This window comes from Adiantum capillus-veneris, chromosome 5 (genome assembly GCF_014529385.1).
Source record: "Adiantum capillus-veneris isolate H3 chromosome 5, ASM1452938v2, whole genome shotgun sequence".
Classification (NCBI taxonomy): Eukaryota; Viridiplantae; Streptophyta; class Polypodiopsida; order Polypodiales; family Pteridaceae; genus Adiantum; species Adiantum capillus-veneris.
In genome coordinates, this window is record NC_140935.1 from 44,382,073 (window position 1) to 44,406,960 (window position 24,888).

At 47.7% G+C, this 24,888-nt stretch overlaps 1 protein-coding gene across 5 annotated transcripts in view; it reads right to left on the reverse strand.

Annotated features, from left to right (window-relative positions):
- The window catches only part of LOC147457218 (tRNA/rRNA methyltransferase (SpoU) family protein), a 241,074-nt gene that overhangs the window by 172,978 nt on the left and 43,208 nt on the right, over positions 1-24,888 (reverse strand). For all 5 annotated transcript variants that reach the window (XR_015188091.1, XR_015188090.1, XM_086512176.1 and 2 more), the window contains 2 exons: positions 4,007-4,278; positions 3,818-3,931 (listed from right to left, as the gene is read on the reverse strand). Coding sequence is in view for 3 of the 5 variants with exons in the window: in XM_086512176.1 (XP_086368302.1) it covers positions 3,818-3,931; positions 4,007-4,278 (386 nt within the window). In the remaining 2 variants the exon portion in view is untranslated. The remainder of the gene's footprint in view (positions 1-3,817; positions 3,932-4,006; positions 4,279-24,888) is intronic.

The window sequence follows — 24,888 nt, forward strand, 5'->3', positions numbered from 1 at the left end:
CAGCTCGAGGAGGAGTTATATCAGCTTTTCTTGAGCCAGGACTCAGGGGAGGCGTGGAGGCGTTTTCACGAGTATTCTTCTACACTTGCCATTACATCTACAGAGACTTGGGATACATATGCAACCTCGCTCTACTCGATCCCAGGGCAGCAGTCCTTACCTGATACCCCAGAGCCTTGTCCACAGACTTGCACTTTCTTCACTGTTGAGATGGTAAAGAAAGCCCTTGACAGGATGAAGACTGGGAGAGCTTATGACCATGATGGTTTGGTGGCCGAACACTTTATGCATGCTAGAGATATGCTTGCAGAGCTGATTGCAGTGATGTTCAACCGAGCCATGTGTGAGGGATTTCCTAGCACTTGGAGCTTATCCACTATTGTGCCTATCTTCAAGGCAAGAGACCCTATGGAGCCAGAGAACTACCGTACCATCATGATTGGACACACTTTGGCTAGGTTGTAGGCATCTATTATCGAGCATCACCTCAATAGATCGGCAGAGAGGCAGGGCATACGGGCTTTAGGACAGGCAGGCTTCAGGAAGGGACTCTCTACTCTTGATCATATACTGACGCTCAGAGCTATCATTGAGGAGGGTAGAGCGCACGGCAGGAGGATCTATCGTAGCTTTGTGGATTTCCGCAAAGCCTTTGACACAGTCCCTAGAGCCAGGTTGATGCACAGATTACATGAGCTGGGTGTGCCCATAGAGCTGATTTGGGGGATTATGGCCCTGTACAAGACAGTAGTGGGACAGGTATGCACTCCAGAGGGTATGTCTGGTCAAGTTCACTCCACCATTGGGGTGAAACAGGGATGCCCACTCTCCCCTACTCTCCTTGGGATGTACATTGATGAGGTTTCAGACTACATAGAGAGGGACGGTGGCAGCGGAGCACAGTTGGCAGGCACATGGATTTCCTTGCTGTTATATGCGGATGATATTGTCTTGATTTCGGATTCTCCAGAGGGGATGCAGCGTCATCTAATGCTTTACATAATTTTGCTCACGATAGTGGTATGTCTGTAAACCTTGGCAAGACCAAGGTTATGGTGTTTAACACCACACCAAAATGGGTCAGACGGTCAGCTCCTGCATTTACTTATGGCCATGAGACAGTGGAGTACACAGATGCATACACATACCTGGGGGTGGTCTTCAGCGGCCGAGTGTTTTCTTTGAGGAGAGCAGCAGAGACGAGACTGACAAGAGCACATGCAGCTTTGGGGAGATTAGAGAGGATGTGTTCACAGATCCAATTTCAAGAACCTCGTACAAAGCTTTGGCTCTTCGATACCTTAGTGACCTCAGCCATGCTATATGGAGTACAGATATGGGGCCCTTCTGTGGCTCATAGCAGTCGCTCTAGTAGTACTGATGGGTGGAGATGCATGGAGAGACCTCTGGTTTCCATGATTTCGCGGATGATTAGAGCCAAAGCCTCAGTACCACATGAGATTATCCGCGCAGAGCTGGCTGCTCCCCCGCTAGTGGTAGAGGCACTCACTAGATCAGTCTCCTTTTTACATAGCATCTGGGAGCTCCCCAGAGACAGGTATGCACGTTTAGCACTGGAATCTTCTCGGCAGCTGGCTTCACAGGGAGATACAGCATATTGGTATGCACAGATGACCTCTTGGTTCCAGATTCATGGTTTTAGCATGGACAAGCTACCACCCTTCCAGTATTCGCTGGATGCACCCTCCTTTGTCTCTTACTCGGACAGAGGTTAGCAGACTCATCAGACAGGATGTGACTCAGCTGGATACCAGGAGGACTTGGATAGAGCCGATATGAGCTAGGCACGAAGATGTCTTTCTACAAGGAGCATCTTCTCCAGCTCACAGAGGACGGTTTTGTGACTAGACCTAGCTACATGGACACACACCTGTCATATGGCATACGATGTGCCATTGGTCAGATACGCACATCTTCTCATCAGCTGGAGATTGAGGTGAGTAGATTTAGCAGAGTACCAACAGAGGCCAGGATATGTCAGTTATGCCATTTGGAGCCAGAGACAGAGCTGCACTATATATGCCATTGCCCAGTTTACTATGAGATACGAGGCCGTTTTCATTGCCTCTTTAGGGATGGTTTTGGGCCACTGTCTCGAGTTATGAGGTACTAGGATCAGAGATGCCTTGGGCTATTCTTGCTAGAGCTGCGAAGACACAGAGAGAGCCGCTTGAGGAGATCAGATAGAGGGAGATCACTGATTTCTTTCGTGTGGAGACGCGCCAATCAGAGGAGCAGGATCCAGTGCAGCCTCCAAGACCTACCTGCACTAGAGGTATACTGATTGACAAGGCCATGGAGCTTGGGAGATCTAGACGCCCGCGATTGCAAGGATCATCACTGCATCGACGTAGGATTCATCAGAGGATCAGGACCATTCTAGCACGATATGGGAGACACCCAGCCAGAGTGCTTACTATGGAGGACATTGATGAGATTCGCCAGCGGCCGATGCTGGACATCTTGGGACCCTGATGTGCAGATGCTCCCTCACCCTCAGCTTCTTCATTTGCATGAGTTTGTATCATTGGATTGTTGTACTCGCTAGAGAGTCTCTAGTCAATGCCCCCCCCCTAGCTTGTCACTACAGCTTTCAATCTAGTTTTTCTTTCCTAGTTTTTTCATCTTTTCAGTTCTCCAGACAGTGTATCAGATACACCATTTTGTAACCGTGATGGTCTCATAGGTCATTTTGGCCTTTTGTAGATGTAAATATATCATTTCATTTCATTTCTCTCCCCCCTTGTCGACCAACTCACCCAGAATCTAGAAAAAACATAAAATACTTTTTGAAAGAGGCCACGCTCATCATTTTCTTTTTTTTAAATAATCCATGGCATAAATTTAACTCTCCACCCATCCAATTTATCTCCAATTTGAGAGTAATTGGCCTTGTTCACACCTTGCCCCCTCTCCCTGGGAATAACCCCACCCCGGCCTCTTATGCCTGATCATGGACCTACTGGACCAGCTTGGTCGGTCCTTATATCAATATTTAAATTTTCTGTTTTTTAACTTAATTTTAAAATTCTCCAATCTTCTAACATTCTCTCCCCCTTTAAAAGGAGCATTGTGACTTGTCCTCAATGATTGAAGTAGGGAAATGTTTATGGAAAAAATATACTCGCTCCCACGTAGCATCTGTAAGTAAAAGATCTTTTTTAAGTAATACGGTTTCTCAACCGTTTCTATCCCCGATCCAGTATCTTGTTTGGACTATAATGTAAGGTGACAATACCATCAATCAAATTATCATCTTTACAATATTAAACACTTTAGTTTACTGACATATAATACTAATTGAATTGGACACTGTGGAGGTAACTCCGGTAGATAAGCTATGTCACTAAGCTTTTTAAGAATCTTCCAAGGACCACAGTAGCTTAGTGAAATCTTGTGACATCTACCAATCGACAAAAGATGTAGACTCAGCAAGTACTTGAAAAAACACTCTTTCTCCTTCTTTAAAAGTTCTAAAAGATCTCTTTTGATCTACATAAAATTTAGCCTTTGGCAGTTACTTGTTGGATTCTTTTCTTGGTTACGGATAGCATGTCTTGCATCTTGGTAAGAAAAGTTTCCGTACTAGTGGCTTTCTTGAGTTGAGACGATAAGAATATTTCAGTACATGAGTCGTCCCAAACAATGAAGGTAAAATGTTTCACAAGCACCCACAAAATGCCCATTTGATCTTTATAATAGAAAGAAAAAGGCATGAAAAGTCCTCCATAACCAAAAAAAAACAACACTTTTTGTTGAAATGGCAACATCATTAAAAAAGAGGATTAGATGTTACCTCTACTGCCAATAAAATCCTGCGGAAAAAGACCCAAAAACCAGAAAAACTTTTTGAATTGTATATTTGGAAGCACCACAGCATTGCTCGCAATTTGAAGCAGATGACAACAAGCTGCACTGACCAGCTAGATATTAGAAAACAGATTTGACTTTGCCATTATTACGGCCTCATATAGAGAATCTTTACCTTTTAAGCGATACTTGGGATTGAAATGGCTTTTACTCTCTTCAATGAGTAGCCCCAAGGAATCAAGGACTTTTACAGAGTGCATATCATCACATTCGACACTCATGCGGGTCGTGTCTATAGAGACTGAATGTTCATTACCAACTGGCATTGAATTCTGATCGGAATATGCTGCGGCTTCTAGGCACATCATTAATGTCATAAATCCTGGCCTGCATAATTGCTTTGTACAAGACTCTCCTGCCATCTTAATCAAAAAGTTTGTACGATCCCTATACAAAAACTGGCTACGTCAGAAAAAGCCAGAGGCACAGCTATTTAACTGACTATCTCTCTGCAGAATGTCCCACTAAGTTTCTAGGGCTAAACAGAGGCAAAAAGAAGCAAGAAGAGAGAGTTTATGGGACGTCTTCAAAAACCAAAATAAATTACGAGACTACAATTACAAGAATTATCGGAATTGAAGCGTACCTATGCAAATAAAGAAGAATGCAAACAAATTCAAAAGGTAACATCTAGGGATGACGTGAGATAGATGCAGTGCTCCCACATGCACCGACACACAAACAGAGATGATCCGAATCCTCTGAAGTAGCCTCCGTCGATGTTGTGTAGTCCTCCGCAGTAGTGGGGCATATGGATCTCCCCAGCTCAGTCGCTCGATCGATCAGTGTGCCTCTGGTGTGAGGCGATGAGATCTGCTGTGGTAGTAGCTCCTCCGGGTGTCCAGTGTCTGCTCTAAAGAAGTCTGTGATGTGTCTCTAAGACTATCTTGCCTCTCCTCTCATCAGGCTCTCTCTGAGTCTGCGCAGCTCGAGCAGAAACAAACCAAGGCATCTCTGATCCTCCTACCTCATGACTTTGGAGAGTGGTCCAAAGCCCTCTCTGAACAAGCAATGGAGCGGCCTCGCATCTTGTAGTAGACGGGGCAGTGGCATGTGGAGAATAACTTTGTCTCAGGCTCCATGTCACACAGGGGGCATGTCCTGGCCTCTGCTGATGCTCCGTTGTATCTCCCAGTCTCGATCCGCGTTGGTGTGAAGATGTGCGTATCTAGCCAAGTGGGTGTCCATGGATCTGGGCCTCGTCACAAAACCGTCCGCCGTAAGCTGGAGAAGATGCTCTCTGTAGAAAGCCATCTTCGTGCCCATCTCCTATGTTGGCTGTATCCATGTCCTCCTGGTGTCTAGCTGAGTCAGGTCCTAGCGGATGAGCCTGGTGATCTCGGACTGTGTAAGAGTCAAGGAGGGTGCATCCAATGAGTACTGGAAGGGGGGCAATCTGTCTATACTGAACCCATGCGCCTAGAACCATGATGTCATCTCCCCATACCAACATGTTGTATCTCCCTGCATGGCTAACTGTCGAGAGGACTCGAGTGCAAGGCAAGTGTATCTGTCTCCGGGAAGTTCCCACATGCGGTGTATGAAGGAGACAGATCTGGTGAACACCTCAACCACTGGTGGGGGGGCAGCTAGCTCTGCTCGGATAATGGCACGTGGTACTGAAGCCTTGGCTCTAATGAGCCGCGAGATCATAGAGACTCGTGGCCTCTCCATGTCCCCCCATCCATCAGTGCGACCTGTCCTCCCATGATGATCCAATGACGGCCCCCGTATCTCAGCTCCATAGAGCAATGCAAAAGCCACCAAAGTGTAAAAGAGCCAGAGCTTCGTCCGAGGCTCCTGAAACTGAACCTGTGAACACATCCTCTCCAATCTACCCAATGCCGAATGGGCTCTGGTCAATCTAGTCTCTGTTGCTCTCCTCAATGAAAATGCTGGTCCACTAAAAACCACTCCAAGGTAAGTGTAAGCATCTATATACTCCACCATCTCTTGGCCTTATGTGAATGCGGGCACTGACCTCCTGATCCACTGTAGGGTGGTATTAAAAACCATGACCTTGGTTTTAACAAGGTTTACAGACAAACCACTTTCATGGGCAAACCTATGCAAAGCATCCAAGTGACGTTGCATCCCCTCCGGAGAGTCGGAGATCAACACAATATCATCCGCATATAACAATAGCGGAATCCACGTCCCTGCCAGTGGTGCACCTCTATCACCATCTCTCTCAACGTAGTCAGAAATCTCATCCACATACATACCAAATACAGTAGGTGAGAGCGGGCAGCCCTGCTTCACCCCAATAGTGGAGTAACCAGGTGTAGATAGACCATCTGAGGTGCGTATATGCCCTACTACTGATTTGTACAATGCCATGATCCCCCAAATGAGCTCCATGGGTACTTCCATCTCCTGAAATCTGCGCATCAATCTAGCTCTCAATACTGTGTCAAATGCTTTGCGGAGTCCACAAAGCTACAATAGATCCGTCTCCCACAAGATCTGCCCTCCTCGATGATGGCCCTGAGTGTCAAGATATGGTCAAGAGTAGAAAAACCTCTCCCGAACCCTGCCTGCTCAACTGCACGCATTCCCTGTCTCTATGCCCATCTACTCAACTGCTCAAGAATGGATGCGTACAACCGTGCCAATGTGTGTCCAATCATGATAGTGCAATAATTCCCAGGCTCCATAGGGTCTCCTGATTTGAAGATAGGTACAATCGTAGATATGCTCCAAGTATCAGGCAAGCCCTCACACATGGCACGGTTAAACATGACTACTAGAAGCTCTGCTAGTAGATCTCTGGCATGCATGAAATGCTCAGCCACTAAACCATCATGATCATATGCTCTCCCAATCCTCATCCTGTCAATGGCCTTCTTCACCATCTTAGCAGTGAAAAAAGCACATGTGTGTGGGCATGGATCGGGGGGGTCATGAAGGGGCGGCTGTCCAGAAACTGTGTACAAAGATGATGCATACTAACCCCAAGTCTCTGTGTAGAGGTAATGGAAGGGAGGGAGACAGCTCATGAAAGAGCTGCCATGCCTCAAGTGAGTCCTGACTCAAGAATAGCTCATATAGATCCTTCTCTAGTCGAGCCAAAAATGCCCTCTTCTTCCGCCGCACTAAGCGTCAGAAGTCAATCAGTGACTGTCTGTGAGTGATGTCCCCCAAAAGGACTTCCCTCTGAAGTCTAGCTCTAGTCTAGCGGCATTCCTCATCATACCAGCTGTTCTGAGGCATGCACCCAGAAGAGTGTCCGTTCCCCATCCTGTGATAGTCTGGATAGGCCCGTCTCTGCAACATCCAGCTCTCTCAACATCTCCTCTGAAGTATCATAAATATTGTCTGATGATGGGCAATCCTAGCATTGAAGTCCCCTAGAATGATAATGTCACCATCTCTACAGAATTCCCATATGTCATCGTCCAAAATAGAGAAGACGGACTGTCCTCTGGGTGGTGCACATATTGACGTACTCGGGGGAAAGTAGCAAACAGTAATGTAAAGATATCTGACAGTCTCTGCTCTCAATCTCACCCACATGTACCTAGCTTGCTTATCTCTGCGAGCTTTATGTATCATTGGCTGCAACTCCTCCATGAATAACACTCCCACTCCTCTTGATCCCCGCCCTCTGTGCTCTGATCGTGTCAAATACTCTCAAATGATCATAAGAGGCAGGTTAGCGAGACCAAACCTCCTCTAGAATGTCATTTTTTAGCATACTACTAAGAGAGAGATTGCAAATATGAACTCTTGTTTTTAATGCCTCCCCCCAAAAGTCTTGGGAAGAAAGATTAGCGGTGGTCAACATGCAATGCACTCTCTCACATAAAGTACGGTTGTACCTCTCAGCCAACCATTCGAAGACGGATTATAAGGGGCTGTCAACTCCCTTTTGATCCCATTATCATCACAAAAACGCTGAAATTCAGCATATATATATTCTCCTCCATTGTCCGACCTGAGATATTTAAGCTTAGCACTCTTTGAGTAGTGACAAAAGCATGAAACTTCTTAAAAGCATTAAAAGTCTCACTCTTACTTTTTAGCAAATGCACCCATCCTTTCCTAGTACAGTCATCAATGAATGTAACAAAATACAATGCACCACCAAAAGACTTAACATGCATAGTGCATACATCATAGTGAATAAGATCAAGAGGATTAGCTTTGTGAGAGATACCAGAGTAATAAGAAGATTTCTTTTGCTTTCCATAAAGACAATCGTTACAAAAATCCAAGTTTTTGCCTTTTACATCAACCCTCTTCAGAGAGGAAAGCGCATCAATACCCTTTTGGCTCATATGGCCAAGTCTCTTATGCCACAATTACGTGTGTAAAGCAACTGAAGCAACAGCAAGAAACTTGCCAGGCAAAGCTTTACATCGAAGATAGTACAAAGTACCTCTTTTAGACCCTTTTGCAACAAACATAGAGCCCTTAAACAACTTCCATGAACCCCCAGCAAAGATGGTAGTATAACCATGTGCATCTAACTGGCCAACAGATAGCAAACTTTTCTTAATGCCTGGTACAAACCTAACATCATTCAACACAAGCTCTTGACCATTGTTAAGAGCCAAACGCATAGTACCCATTCCCTCAATATTGCAAGCAAAATTATCACCAAGGTACACCTTGCCATAATTGCCTGCAGCATATGTAGCAAAACACTCCATAGATGGAGCCATGGAATGAAGCACCAGAATCCACTATCCATGACTAGGATAGGCCATCATTAGCACTGACCAATGCATCAATGACATCTTTCTTCGAGATAAGCATGTCTTCTACATTAGCTATCACAAATCTGAGGGGCATGAAGCCGCAACCAAGATTTCCTCGATAGAGGATACATTTCCATTCTCAGCATCCCTGGAGGAATCACCTGCTGATTTTTCCTCTCTCTTCTCATCTTTCTTTTTCTTATCTTGCGTTTCCTTCTTCCTATCTTGCTCTTTCTTGAAATACCTGCGATCGGGTTTCTTGTGACCCTTTCTGCCGCCACAATGATAGCAAGTGACATCCTTATCCTTTGTCTTGCTATTACTTCTATTTTGAGTCGTGTTGCCCGCATCACGCTTTTGATTTCTACCTCTTGCAATGTAGGCAAGACTGCCACCTTCCCCACTAGACTTGCGTCTAATCTCTTCATTGAGAATAGACCCTCACTCCGTCATACGTGAGGCTAGGACTATTACCTAAGAAGACAACCAAAGTCTCCCAAGTATCTGGCAATGTCATAAGCAAGAAAATAGATTTCAGCTTATCATCAAATTGCTGCAGCCCATTGTCCTGTAACTGACTCAACACACCTGTAAAAGCACTCAAATGCTCAGAAGCTGACTTCGAGTCATCAAGCTGCATATTCACCAACTTTCGCATCAAATGCACCTGGTTCACATGCATGGTGTTCTCATAATTGGACTTTAGCTTTTGCCATATAGCATAAGGAGTGTCCAAATGCTTGATGTCCGTCAAAATGTCATCATTGATAGCCATTTTGATGTAGGCCATGGCCTTCTTATTCAACCTGGCCCACTCAAAGTCAGACAAACCTTGCGGCTTATTCTCTTCCAATGCATCTTCACAGTCCTTTAAGAAAAGGATACCTTGCATGCGTTCTTGCCAAAGGTCGAAGCCTTGACCATCAAACGGTTTGATTTCCATCAAACTTTTAGTGTCAAATGCGGAAGAGGTAGCAGCCATCTTAACTCAACCACAAGTGTGTGTACAAGATAGATGCAATAGGCTAAAAATTTCAGCAAATAGAAGCAACTCTGACTTTGTATCAGATCCACCACATTGTAACTTTGTGGTCTCATAGGTCACTTTGGCCTTTTGAAGACGGTAATATAACATTTCAATTCATTCATTCTCTCTCTCTCTCTCTCTCTCTCTCTCTCTCTCTCTCTCTCTCTCTCTCTCTCTCTCTCTCTCTCTCTCTCTCTGTGCCCCTGCCCCTGCCCCTGCCCCCGCTCCCTCGCGCTCTCTGCTGCTCCCGCACCCTCGCGCTCCCTGCTGCCCCTGCCCCTCGCGCTCCCCTGCTACTCCCGCACCCTCTCTCTCTCACTCGCCCCTGCCCCCCGCTCGTGTTGTGTTGCCCCTGCCCCCGCTCCCTCGCGCTCTCCCTGCAACCCCTCAACCTAGCGTAGAGAGAGAAAGAAGGGGGGAAACTTCCGTAGAGACAGAGAGAGAGAGAGAGAGAGAGAGAGAGAGAAACAGATAAGCGTAGAGAGAGAGAGAGATTTAGGCGCGTAGAGAGAGAAAAAAAAAAGACTTAGCCGCGTAGAGAGAGGGGAAAAAAAAAACTTAGCCGCGAGGAGACTTTCTACCTCTCCTGGGGCGGCCTTCCGACCATGAGGAAGCAGAGCGGTAAGGAGGACCCAGTGGAGGATGCCATCCAAAAATGCAAAGAAGAACTCAGCAAGTCCATTAGCATGATCAACCGCCACCTCTTAGGTACTATCAACATACTCGACGCATGCGTGGCAGCATAGGAAAACACGATAAATACACTCGAGGATTGCGTGAAGGCTCAAGATGAGGAAATCACGCTACTCAAGAAAGAGCTTGTAGAGGTGCGATCGCAGAATGTCCTCGAAGAGGGAGAGCTTCAACCCTCAGTAATTGAAGAGCTTAACACGATTAAAGAACAAGTGCGGGCCATCAAAGAAGGTGGGTAGCAATAAAAAGAAATGGGCACAAAAGAAAAGCAGAAGCAACGGAGAAACCTCGAAGGAAAGGGCACTCATTCTCCGCTTCCCATCCATGGAAGCGAAGAAGGATTTCTTGAAGAAGAGACCGACTCTAAAGAGACTGGCATCTTTCTTGGAGATGACCTCACGCTCTCGCAGATTGCTCATCTGCAAGAAGTAATGCCAAAAATTAGAGCAACAAGGGAAAAGGGGAAGATTGCTTTTTACAGAGATGGAAAGGTGGTGATATTCGAGCGACGTCCCGCATGACAGTGCGAGACCCATGGGACCACACTAAAGATGGCAACCTGGAATTGTAACGGTTCACTTCGTCTTGATGTAGGGGCCTTTGAGGATAGCTTCACAAGGAGAGACATCATCTTCTACTCGGAGACACATCAAGCCCCTGGGCAATCCATGCCACAGGTGAGCGGATATAGATGGGAGACAGCCTGCAGACAAGAGACCAGATCGGAGCATCGAGGACGAGGCTCAGGGGGAGTGGCAGTTTTATTTAGGGAGGAGTTGCAGCCATTGATATATATAGCGCGCACGGATGAGCATGCTAGGTACATGTGGGAGAGGCTCAGGGCAAAGACGGGCAGATACCTCTACATTGCTATCAGTTACTTTCCTCCTAGTACGTCAGTATATGCATCACCTAGGGGACAATCTCCCTTTGCTATTTTGGATAATGACATACGGGAGTTTTCTAAGGATGGTGACATTATCATACTAGGGGATTTCAATGCTAGGACTGCCCACCACCAGACAATATTTTATGATACTTCCGAGGAAATGCTTAGGGAGCTGGATGATACAGAGATGGGTCTATCCAGATTATCACAAGATGAGGAATACACGGAATATGGCAGATACTTGATAGATAATGGAACCGCACATAGATTGGCCATTTTGAATGGCCTGCAAAGATTTTCGACAGCTGGAGGTTTTACTTGCTTTCGACACCGACATGGTGCCAGCACAGTGGATTATGTTATGGCCCAGCCAGGTCTCATTCCATTCTTTCAAGATTTCATGGTGGGCACTAGGCCAGTTGGAGTAGCGGTTGATCATGCTATCTTGTCCTTCACCCTGACGTTTCAGTTCAGCACAGCTCCATTAGGAGAGGTCCCTACACACATCCGATATACCTTCATGAGGGAGACAGACTCTGTGTATATGGATGAGATATACAGGAAGCTATGCACCCAGGAGCCAAGACGGCCACTAGATGAACTCACTCAGATACTGACAGAGACGCTCCATGATGCAGCATCCGAAGCATACCCCCACAACCAACCTACACGGAAACGATCTGGAAAAATGCCCCAGAACAGTTGGTATGATGAGGAGTGTAGAGAGATGAGGATCAAGTTACAGAGGGAAGTGCTCATGGGTATTACCACACATAGACAGTCACGAATTATCTTTCGCCGCCTAGTGCGACGAAAGAAAAGGGCTTATTTATCCCAGCTAGAGCAAGATCTGTATCAGTTATTTATAAGTCAGGACTCGGGCGAAGCATGGAGGCTATTCCACGAACATTCACCACCACCAGCGGTCACCTCCACCGAGACATGGGGGGAATATGCCACATCTCTCTACACAACACCATGACAACCAACTCTACCGGACCCACTAGAGACATGCCCGGAGACATGTTCTTTCTTTATTGCCGAGAGGGTAAGGAAAGCTATTGACCGGATGAAGACAAGGAGAACACATGATCATGCTGGTCTGGTAGTAGAGCACTTCATCCATGCCAGGGATATGCTCGCAGAGCTCCTGGCTATGATGTTTAATCGAGCCATGTATTAAGGCTTCCCTGAGACTTGGTTTATGTCCACGATTGTGCCTATTTTTAAGTCAAGAGATCCCATGATTCCCGGGAATTATCGCACCATCATGGTTGGGCACACATCAGCTAGGCTGTATGCATCCATTCTTGAACAAGAGCTGAGTAGATGGGCAGAGCGAGATGGCATAAGAGCACCAGAGCAAGCAGGTTTCAGGAGAGGTTTCTCCACTCTTGACCAGATTCTGACACTCTAGAGCTATTATTGAGGAGGGTAGACACCATGGCAAGAAGATCTATTGTTGCTTTGTGGATTTCCGCAAAGCTTTCCACACAGTGCTGAGAGCTAGACTCATACGCAGATTACAAGACATGGGTGTGCCTACAGAGCTGATTTTGGGGATTCTGGCTCTATACAGGACACTGATGGGGCGGGTAGGCACCACTGAGGGAATGTCGGACATCGTCCTCTCCAATATTGGAGTAAAGCAGGGATGCCCCCTATCGCCGACTCTTTTTGGGATGTATGTGGATGAGTTTTCGGACTATGTAGAGCGTCAGGGGGACAGGGGGGCCCAACTAGCAGGGACATGGATTCCGTTGTTACTATATGCTGATGATATTGTGCTGATCTCTGACTCACCAGAGGGGATGCAGCGTCACTTATATGCTCTGCATACATTTGCTCGTGACAGTGGATTGTCTGTCAATCTGGGGAAAACCAAGGTTATGGTGTTCAACACCACACCACAGTGGGTCAGGAGGTCGGCACCCACATTTATGTATGGCCAAGAGACTGTGGAGTACACAGATGCATATACTTATCTTGGGGTAGTCTTCGGTGGACCGATGTTTTCACTAAGGAGAGCATCAGAGACTAGACTGACGAGAGCATATGCAGCTTTGGGAGGACTGGAGAGGATGTGTTCGCAGGTTCAGTTTCAAGAACCGCGAACAAAGCTTTGGCTTTTTGACACTCTCATGACTCCAGCTATGCTCTATGGAGTTCAAGTATGGGGACCCTCAGTAGACCACCATGCGAGATCTAGCAACACAGATGGATGGAGATGTATGGAGAGGCCTCTGGTCTCTATGATCGCTTGTATGATTCGGGCTAAGGCCTCAATACCACATGAGATTATCCGAGCCGAGCTAGCCGCCCCTCCCCCCCCCCCCCCTCTCTCGTGGTGGAGGCGTTGACGAGATCAGTTTCTTTTATGCACGGTCTATGGGATCTCCCCAGGGACAAATACACACTACAGACGAAGGCTGCAACAAAAGAGGACGATTCAGCCCTGCAACGCGACCTGCTATGCCAGCGTGAGGTGCTTCAGCACCTACAGCGCAACCTACTCAGTCAGCGTGAGGTGCTTCAGCATGAGGCGTTGATGTGACTCGCACGCCCGCAGGTACATACAGCACCCCCACCCCCACCCCCTTCAGCCCGCAGGTACATACACCCAGCAGATTTCAAAACCTAGGCATTTTCCAGATTTTCGAATTTCTGAATTTTTGAATTTTCAAAATCAAAATCCTGCGCAAAGGAGACCTTTGAGCCAATCACTAACAACATGAGGTGGATGAGCCACAACTACGACACTTTGATTTTGTTTTTGATTTGAAACAAATTCGATGATCACAGATACATCGCTACCGGGAGCAGCTTCCGGTTTCGTTTCAGGCGACGCTATCATGTAGAATCTGAGAACTTCAGGCCAGACAGAGCTGGTAGAAGCACAGTGGGAACAAGCACAAAGCAGTCCAAGTCTGAGGGTCATTGTAGAGGAGATGGAAAGAGAGGGACCTGCTACAAGATTGAGGTATATGGATGATCCAGAGGTCTTAAGTTGGCTAGGAATTGGGTTTCCATTTCCAAAAGGATTGACCATTGATCATGAAATTAGTCAAGCAACACCAAGTGTGAGGTTTCCAGGTGAAGATACTGGAGAGGAGGTCGAGGAAGGATTGGCTCTTCACCATGCAGCAAGTACAGAAGATGCAAAGGACCCTGCACAAGACACGGAAGCCGTCAATGTCTCAACTGCTTGCAAGTCACGAGCAAAGGCAACCTTCATGCTTACGAACAAGCGGATGGCGCAGATGGAGAGGGAAATGAAGGAGTGGAAAACAGAGATGGAAGGATGGTGGAAGGAGAAGGCCAACCTCCTTCAGATGGTCTTCAATGAAGACGCACAATGGAAGAAGGAGAAAGAGAGCCTTAACGCAGAAATACGGACACTCAAAGAAGAAGTCTCACCCCTCAAACAGGAGAACCCAAACGGCGAGATACAGACACTTAAAAATGAAGTCTCAGCCCTTAATCAGGAGGTTGCTGATAGAGAAAGCAGTGGGTTAGAGGAGCGCGAATTTCAGCCCTCGGTAATAGATGAAATCAAGGAAATCAAGAAAAAGGTAAGGATGATCACAGAGGAAGAGAAACTGAGTGTGGCAAAGACATCTTCATGGGCGGAGATGATAACAAGGACACAGAAAAAGGCGGACGAGGCCGAAAAATGGATTGAGGTCGCCAAGAAAGGGAAAGGTCAAGAAACTCCTTGTACACCGACGCTTATCAACATGACGCTCGAAGAGGAACAAAGAAGGCGGATGTGAGCACTGCATGTGAGAGTCACCGGTCTCAAGGACATAAACAATGTGGAGAAAGAGGTCACAAGCCTTACATCAATGATGGGGATGGAGAAGCCTTTGCACACAAAGGTATGGAGGGTAGGTAAGAAAAGTGATGGCACGGGAGAGTCTTCAAAGGGGAGAGCTCCCATACTACGCTTCCCCTCGTTGGAAGATAAGAAGGAATTCTTGAGGAAAAGGCCTCCTCTCAAAAAGACAGGTATTTTCCTCAGTGATGATCTAACTCTCTCACAGCTCGCACATATGAGAGAGGTAATGCCAGAGATTACAGCGGCAAGGGAGAAGGGAAAGATAGCCTTCTACAGAGATGGATGGGTGGTGATTTTAGAGCGGCGCACTGCATGATAGTGCGAGACCTATGGGACCACATTGAAGATGGCTACCTGGAACTGTAATGGGTCTATGAGGATGCACGTGGGTGCATTTGAGGACAGTTTCAAAGACAAGGATATTGTATTCTTCTCAGAGACTCATCAGGCCCCTGGACAGGTGATGCCACATGTGTTGGGATACAGATGGGAGACAGCTCACAGGACAAATTAGAGATCTGATCATCGGAGTAGAGGTTCAGGAGGAGTAGCAGTGCTATTCAGAGAGGAACTACAACCATTACTACATATTGTACGAAGAGATGATCATGCTAGATATATGTGGGTGAGACTGAGAACTGATAGAGGTCGATTCCTATATATTGCCATATGTTACTTTCCTCCCAGTACATCAGTGTATGCTGCATCCAGAGGACAGTCGCCTTTCTCTATACTAGATGAAGACATATGGGAGTTTTCTAGGGATGGTGATATCATTCTCCTAGGAGACTTCAATGCCCGAACGGGCAACTCGCAGACAATCTTCTACGACACTTCAGATGAGATGCTTAGAGAGCTGGATGTGGGTGAGTTGGGACTTGACAGATGCACAGATGACAGAGAGGAGACGGAGTATGGGAGATACCTCATGGAAATGACGACTACACATGGATTAGCCATACTTAATGGCTTACAACGATTTCATGGAGCAACGGGTTTCAGATGCTTTCCACACAGACATGGGGCCAGCACAGTGGATTATGTTATGACACAACCGAGCTTTGTCCCCTGCATTCAGGATTTCACAATGGGAGCCAGTCGAGTGGGCATAGCTGTGGATCATGCTCTCTTGACACAGTCTGTTAAATTTCAGTATAGTATAACCCAGACATCAGGAGGCAGGTCCCACACCCGCTATACATTTACACCAGAGACTAATTTTGTTTATAGAGAGGAGATCTGGGACCGTCTATTGGAAGGCACAGCTGGCACAAATGGTACAGGCCTCTCAATGGAGGAGTGCACCACTCTACTGACTGAGACACTGCATGGGGCTGCATCAGTGGCATACCCACACACTCAGCTGGGCAAGAGACGACATTCTGGGAGCATGCCCCAGAATAGTTGGTATGATGAGGAATGCAGAGAGATGAGAGCCCAGCATCAGAGGAATCTTCTTTTAGGAGTCATCACTTACAAACAGTCTCGGATTGCTTTCCAATGCCTTGTGCGACGAAAGAAGCGAGCTCACCTAGCTTAGATGGAGCGAGACTTATATCAGACGTTCTTGAGTACGGACTCGGGAGAGGCATGGCGACTCTTCCATGAGCACTCCCCTCCCCCAGTGATTACTTCACCTGATGTGTGGGGCCAATATGCGACATCATTATATACGGATCCTGGACAGGAACCCCTTCCAGACCCTACCAAGCCTTGCCTAGCTACGAGCACTTTCTTTACACCTGAGATGGTACAAAGGGCCATCGACAGGATGAGGACCGGGAAGGCATATGATCATGACGGTCTAGTAGCGGAGCACTTTATACATGCCAGGGATATGCTGATGGAGATTCTCGCAGTGTTGTTCAATCGTGCCATGTGTGAGGGATTACCAGAGACTTGGAGGTTGTCTAACATTGTGCCCATCTTCAAGGCAGGTGACCCTACAGAGCCTCGGAACTACCGCACTATTATGCTTGGACACACATTGGCACGGTTGTATGCATCTATTCTAGAGCAACACTTGAGTAATTAGGCAGAGGGAGAGGGGGTACGAGCAAAAGGTCAGGCCGGCTTCAGGAGGGGTTTCTCCACTCTTGATCATATTCTGACACTCAAGCCCGTCATTCAGGAGGGCAGAGCACATGCGAGACGGATCTATTGCAGCTTTGTGGATTTTCGAAGAGCATTTGACATGGTACCAAGAGCTCGATTGATGCGCAGACTACAAGAGATGGGGGTGCCCATAGAGGTGATTTAGGGGATTATGGCTCTGTACAGATCAGTGATGGGACAGGTACGAACTCCGGAAGGGGCATTTGATTTAGTTCACTCTACTATTGGAGTAAAACAGGGCTGCCCATTGTCACCTACTCTATTTGGTATGTATGTTGATGAGGTGTCTGATTACATTGACAGAGAGGGTGACAGGGGCGCCCAACTGGCAGGGGCGTGGATCCCATTGTTGCTATATGCTGATGATATTGTGCTCATATCTGACTCACAAAAAGTTTTGCAACGACATTTGGATGCACTACGCAGTTTTGCAGAGGATAGCGGATTGTGTGTAAACCTAGGTAAAACCAAGGTTATGGTGTTTAACACCACGCCCCAATGGGTCAGGAGATCAATACCTACTTTCAAATATGGTCAGGAGATTGTGGAGTATACAGATGCATACACTTACCTGGGGGTAGTCTTTACTGGGCCGAGATTTTCTTTGAGAAGAGCAGCAGAGACTAGACTAACTAGAGCTGGTGCGGCTCTGGGAGGAATGGACAGGATGTGTTCGCAGGTTTAGTTCCAGCAACCTAGGACAAAGTTATGGCTCTTTGATACTTTGGTCGCCTCTACTATGTTATATGGGGTGCAGGTTTGGGGACCTTCCGTAGGCCTGGATGGTTGGAGGCGTATGGAGAAGCCGCTGTGTCTATGATCTCTCGGCTAATTAGAGCCAAGGCTTCCGTACCGCATGATATCATTCGAGCGGAATTAGCTGCCCCCCCTATGGAGATTGAGGCGCTTACTAAATCAGTCTCCTTTGTACACAGTCTGTGGGATACTACCAGAGACAGATATGCCAGGGTGGCTGTAGAGTCCTCCAGACAATTAGCTCTTAATGGGGATACATCATGCTGGTATGCACAGATGGCGTCATGGTTTTAGACACATGGTTTCACCATGGACAGGTTGCCTCCTTTTCAATATTCTCTACAAGCACCCTTGAGGTCTCTGACGCGGGTAGAGATTAATAGACTCATTCGTCAGGATCTGATCCAGCTGGACACGAGGAGGACATGGATAGAGCCGATACAGGAGTTGGGCACAAAGATGGCTTTCTATAGAGAACATCTTCTCCACCTCACGGGGGATGGGTTTGTGATTCGACCTAGCTATATGGACACGCATCTTTCTCATGGTTTGCGTTGTGCCATTGGCCTGATACGCACGTCCTCACATCAGCTTGAGATTGAGACTGGTAGATTCAGAGGGACACCAACAGATAGCAATATATGCCCCTTATGCCATCTAGAGCCAGAGACAGAGGTACATTACATATGTCATTGCACAGTGTACTATGAGATACGAGGCCGTTTTCATTGTCTATTCATAGAAGGTTTTGGGCCTCTATCTAGGGTCATGAGTTATGAGGACCAGAGATGTCTTGGGCTATATCTACTTGAGTTACACAGGCATAGAGAAACTTTACTGAGGAGAGCTAAAGAGAGACAACCCCAGAGACATATCACAGATTTCTTTACACTAGATATTGTACACCCAGAAGAACAGACAGAGGAGCAGCCAACAGTGGAGAGGTCTGCCCGCACTACTAGCATTCTCATAGAAGGAGCATTGGAACTAGGAAGATCTAGACGACCCCGATGGAGAAGAGGAGCTACACAATTTCGAAGGAGGCTTCAGCAAAGGATTCGAGCCCTACTTTTTCGTCGTGTAGAGTACAGATGAATATGGATCTCTATGAAGATGGATCTCCACTTCCCTCCCATATTGTATACACATTGTACTGCTTAGTTCACACATCTCACGCCTTTCACCTTCACACTTGTCAGCTTAGTTTGGGTTTCCGCAGTATTTATATTTTGTTATCCTACATTAATTTATTTTGTTAATCTGACTTTGTATCAGATACACCGCATTGTAACTTTCTGGTCTCATAGGTCACTTTGGCCTTTTGAAGACGTTAATACAACATTTCAAACATTTCATTTCATTTTCATCTCTCTCTCTCTCTCTCTCTCTCTCTCTCTCTCTCTCTCTCTCTCTCTCTCTCTCTCTCTCTCTCTCTCTCTCTCTCTACGCACGTACATTTTCTCTCTCTACGTGCCCTGTTTTTTTAATAATCCCCTCTACGCACGCAAGTTTTCTCTCTCTACGCGCACAGGGTTTCTCTCTAACTTTTCTCTCTCTACGCTTTTCAATCCTCTCTCTCTCTCTACGCATGAAATTTTCTCAGCTCTCTCTCTCTACATGCGGGTAAGTTTCTCTTTCTACGCCCGGAAACTCTCAAGCCTCTCTCTCTCTCTCTCTCTCTCTCTCTCTCTCTCTCTCTCTACGTAACAAGGGGAAAATGAAGGGCAGTGGGGGGACGCAATGGAAGAGGGCAACGGGAGCGCGAGAGGGACAGAGAGCACGGGGCAGCAGGAGCGCAGAACTGGGGTGCAGAGGGGGGGGGAGAGCGCAAGGCAGTTGGGGGTGGGGCCGCGAGGTAGCAGAAGGGGAGGGGGAGCGAGCTGCAACAGGGTGTGACGCAGCAGAGGGGGAGGGGGAGGGGGAACGGTAGCGAGCTGCAACAGGGCGCGAGGCAGCAGAGCGGGGGCGCGAGTTAGCAGAGGGGAAGCGGGAGCGAGCTGCAACAAGGTGTGACGCAGCAGAGGGGGAGGGGGAGCGGGAGCGAGCTGCAGCAGGGCACGAGGCAACAGAGCGGGGGCGCAAGGCAGCAGAGGGGGAGCGGGAGCGAGCTACACGCACAGAGAGAGAGAGAGAGAGAGAAATGAAATGAAATGAAATGTTATATTAATGTCTTCAAAAGGCAAAGTGACCTATGAGACAAGAAAGTTACAATATGGTGGATCTCATACAAAGTCAAACTAACAAAAATGACAAAATAAAATACTATGGGATCCTAAATTGCTAGGTGTGAGCTAAGCAACTAGGTGGGATAGCTGAATCACAAATCACAAAAGATCCAGCATCCGTCGCTGACGGGTCTCATCAATCTCCTCCATGGTCAATAGCCTGACTGACTACTCAATGATGGCTCTGAGTGTCAAGATATGGTCAAGAGTAGAAAAACCTCTCCTGAACCCTGCTGTCCGGCTACGCGTATCCCCTCCCTCTCTGCCCATCTACTCAGCTGCTGCTCAAGAATGGATGCATACATCCGTGCAAATGAGTGTCCGATCATGATAGTGCGATAATTCCCAGGCTCCAAAGGGTCTCCTGACTTGAAGATAGGTATAATAGTAGAAAGGCTCCAAGTATCAAGCAAGCCCTCACACATGGCACGATTAAAAATAACTGCTAGGAGCTCTGCTAGTAGATCTCTGGCATGCATGAATTGCTCAGCCACTAAGCCATCATGATTATATGCTCTCCCAATCCTCATCCTGTCCATGGCCTTCCTCACCATCTGAGAGACAGAGAGAAATGAAATGAAATGAAATGTTATATTAACGTCTTCAAAAGGCAACAATGACCTATGAGACCCGAAAGTTACAAAGTGGTGGATCTGATACAAAGTCCGAGTAACAAAATAACCTAACAACAGTACAAAACAAAGATATATACTATGGGGTCCTAAGTTGATCGATGTGAACCAAGCAAAAGACCAAGCAAAAAATGGGCGGCTTGTTGGGATAGCTCAATCACAAGAGATCTAGCATCGGTCGTTGGCGAATCTCATCAATTTCCTCCATGGTTAGTAGTCTGACCGGGCGTCGTGCATGCCTGGCCAGCGTACTCCGAACTTTCTGTCGTAGCCTCCGTCGATGCTGTGTAGTTCTTCGCAGTCGCGGGCGCCTAGATTTCCCCAGTTCAATCGCTCGGTCAATCAGTGTGCCTCTGGTATGAGACGAGGGGGAGCTCTACTGTGGGAGTGGCTCTTACGGCTGTCCCGTGTCTGCTCTAAAGAAGTCTGTGATCCGTCTTTGAGACTGGCTAGCCTCGCCATTCATCACGCTATCTCTGTGTCTGCGCAGCTCGAGCAAGAACAAACCCAGACATCTCTGATCTTCGTATCCCATGACTCTTGAGAGTGGTCCAAAACCTTCTCTGAACAAGCAATGGAAGCGGCCTCGTATCTCGTAGTAGACGGGGCAGCGACATGTATAGTGTAGCTCTGTCTCAGGTTCCATGTTACACAAGGGGCATGTCCTGTCCTCTACTGGTACTCCGCTGTATCTCCCCGTCTCAATCCGCAACTGGAGGGAAGATGTGCGTAACTGGCCAATAGCACATCGTATCCCATGAGACAAGTGGGTATCCATGTATCCGGGTCTCGCCACAACACCATCTTCCGTAAGCTGGAGAAGGTGGTCTATGTAAAAAGCCATCTTCATCCCCAATTCCTGTGCTGGTTGTATCCATGTCCTTCTGGTGTTTAGCTGGGTCAGGTCTTGGCGGATGAGCTTGGTGATCTCTGACTGTGTAAGAGTGAGAGATGGTGCATCCAATGAGTACTGGAATGGTGGCAGCCTGTCTATTCTGCACCCATGTGCCTGAAACCATGATGTCATCTCCCCATACCAGCATGTTGTATCTCCTTGTATGGCTAGCTGTCGAGAGAATTCAAGTGCTATGCGAGCATATCTGTCTCTAGGAAGTGCCCATGTGCGGTTTATGAAGCAGACTGATCTGGTGAGCGCCTCCACCACAAGTGGGGGGGCCGCTAGCTCTGCTCGGATAATGGCCCGTGGTACTGATGCCTTGGCTCTAATGAGCCGCGAGATCATAGAGACGAGAGGTTTCTCCATGTTCCCCCATCCGTCTAAGCGGCCCGGCCTCCCGTGGTGATCCAGTGAAGGTCCCCATATCTCGGTTCCATAGAGCAATGCTGAAGCCACCAAGGTGTCAAAGAGCCAGAGCTTCGTTCGGGGCTCCTGAAATTGAACCTGCGAACACATCCTCTCCAATCTACCCAATGCTGCCTGGGCTCTAGTAAGTCTGGTCTCTGCTGCTCTTCTGAGTGAGAATGCAGGTCCGCTAAAAACCACTCCAAGGTAAGTGTAAGCGTCTATGTACTCCACAGTTTCTTGGCCGTATGTGAATGTAGGTGCTGACCTTCTGATCCACTGTGGGGTGGTATTAAACACCCTAACCTTGGTTTTACCCAAGTTGACAGACAAACCACTTTCGTAGGCAAACGTATGCAAAGCATCCAATTGACGTTGCATTCCTTCAGGGGATTCGGAGATCAACACTATGTCATCAGCATATAACAAAAGTGAAATCCATGTCCCTGCCAACTGAGCACCTTTATCCCCATCGCTGTCAATGTAGTCAGAAACCTCATACACATACATACCGAAAAGAGTAGGAGAGAGCGGGCAGCCCTGCTTCACCCCAATAGTGGAGTAAACCGGTGTAGAAAGTCCCTCCGGGGTGCGTACATGCCCTACTACTGATCTGTACAATGCCATGATCCCCCAAATGAGTTCTGTGGGTTCTCCCATTTCTTGTAGTCTGCGCATCAATCTAGCTCTGGGTACCGTGTCCAAAGCTTTGCAGAAGTCCACAAAGCTACAATAGATCCGTCTCCCATGAGATCTGCCTTCTTCGATGATGGCCCTGAGTGTAAGGATATGGTCAAGAGTAGAGAAGCCTCTCCTGAATCCTGCCTGCCCAGTTGCACGTATCCCTTCCCTCTCTGCCCATCTACTCAGTTGTTGCTCCAGAATGGATGCATACAACCGTGCCAATGTGTGCCCAATCATAATAGTGCGGTAATTCACAGGCTCCATGGGGTCTCCTGATTTGAAGATAGGTACGATCGTAGGTAGGCTCCAAGAGTCTGGTAGGCCCTCACACATGGCCCAGTTAAACATAACTGCTAGAAGCTCTGCTAGTAGGTCTTTGGCATGCATGAAATGCTCAGCGACTAGGCCATCATGATCATATGCTTTCCCAGTCTTCATCCTGTCAATAGCTTTCTTCACCATCTCAGCGGTGAAAAAGACACATGCGTGTGGGCATGGATCAGGGGGGTTGGGGAGGGCCGGCTGTCCGGGTACTGTGTACAAAGATGATGCGTACTACCCCCAGGTCTCTGTGGAGGAAATAGCGCGGGGGGGGGGGGGGGGGGGGGGGGGGGGGGGGGGGGGGGGCTGCTCATGAAAGAGCCGCCACGCCTCACGCGAGTCCTGACTCAAGAATAGCTGATATAGATCCTACTGGAGTCGAGCCAAAAAAGGCCTCTTCTGCCGCCGCACCAGGCGTCGAAAGTCCATCTGTGACTATCTGTGAGTGACGTCCCCCAACAGCACCTCCCTCTGAAGTCTGGCTCTAGTCTGGCACCACTCCTCATCGTACCAGCTTTTCTGAGGCATGCTCCCTGATCGACGGCTTTGCTCAGGCTGGTGGTGTGGGTATGCTTATGCAACTGCCTCATGTAGTGTCTGTGTCAGTATATAGTTAGCTGTTCCAGAGGTCGCCCCGGGTCCTCAGTGCATAGGCGTTTGTATATTCCGTCCATCTATACAGAATCCGTCTCCCGTGTGAATGTGTAGCGAGTAGGAGCTGCTACTCGTGGCCTGTGTGCTACACTGAACTGGAAGGAGATGGTCATCGACACCAGAGCATGATCCACTGCCACCCCGATCGGTTTGGGCTCAACTGTGAGATCCTGGATACTAGAGATGAGATTCGGCTGTGCCATTACATAGTCTACTGTGCTGGCTCCATGTCTGTGTGGGAAGCATGTAAAACCTCCCGAAGCAGGAAATCTCTGTAGTACGTTCAAGATGGCCAATCCATGTGCAGTGCCCATGTCTATCAGGTGTCGCCCATACTCAGTACATTCCACATCGTGTGATAGTCTGGAAAGGCCCGTCTCTACAACATCTAGCTCTCTTAGCATCTCCTCTGAAGTATCATAAAACACTGCCTGGTGATGGGCAGTCCTAGCATTGAAGTCTCCTAGGATGATAATGTCACCGTCCCTAGAGAACTCCCATATGTCATCATCCAAAATAGAGAAAGGGGACTATCCTCAGGGTGATGCATAAACTGATGTACTCGGAGGAAAGTAGCAAATAGCTAGATAGAGGTATCTGCCTGTCTCTGCTTTCAGTCTCACCCACATGTACCTAGCCTGCTCGTCCCTGCGGACAATATGTATCAGTGGCTACAGATCCTCTCTAAATAACACTGCCACTCCCCCCGAGCCCCGCCCTCTATGCTCTGAGCGTGTCTCCTGTCTGTAGGCTGTCTCCACTTGTATCCACTGATGTGAGGCATGGATTGCCCTGGGGCCTCGTGTGTCTCAGAGTAAAAGATGATGTCTCTTCCAGTAAAGCTATCCTCAAAGGCACCCACACCAAGACGCATAGATCCATTGCAGTTCCAGGCAGCTACTTTGAGTGTGGTCCCATAAGTCTCGCACCGTCATGTGGGGCGTCGTTCTAGTATTACCACTTTTCCGTCTCGGTAAAAAGCGATCTTGCCTTTTTCCCTTGCCGCTCTAATCTCCGGCATTACTTCCTACATATGGGCGATCTGCGAGAGGGTGAGATCATCCCCGAGAAAGATGCCAGTCTCTTTAAGAGTTGGTCTTTTCTTCAAGAATGACTTCTTTGCTTCCATGGAGGGAAAACGGAGGATGAGTGCTCTT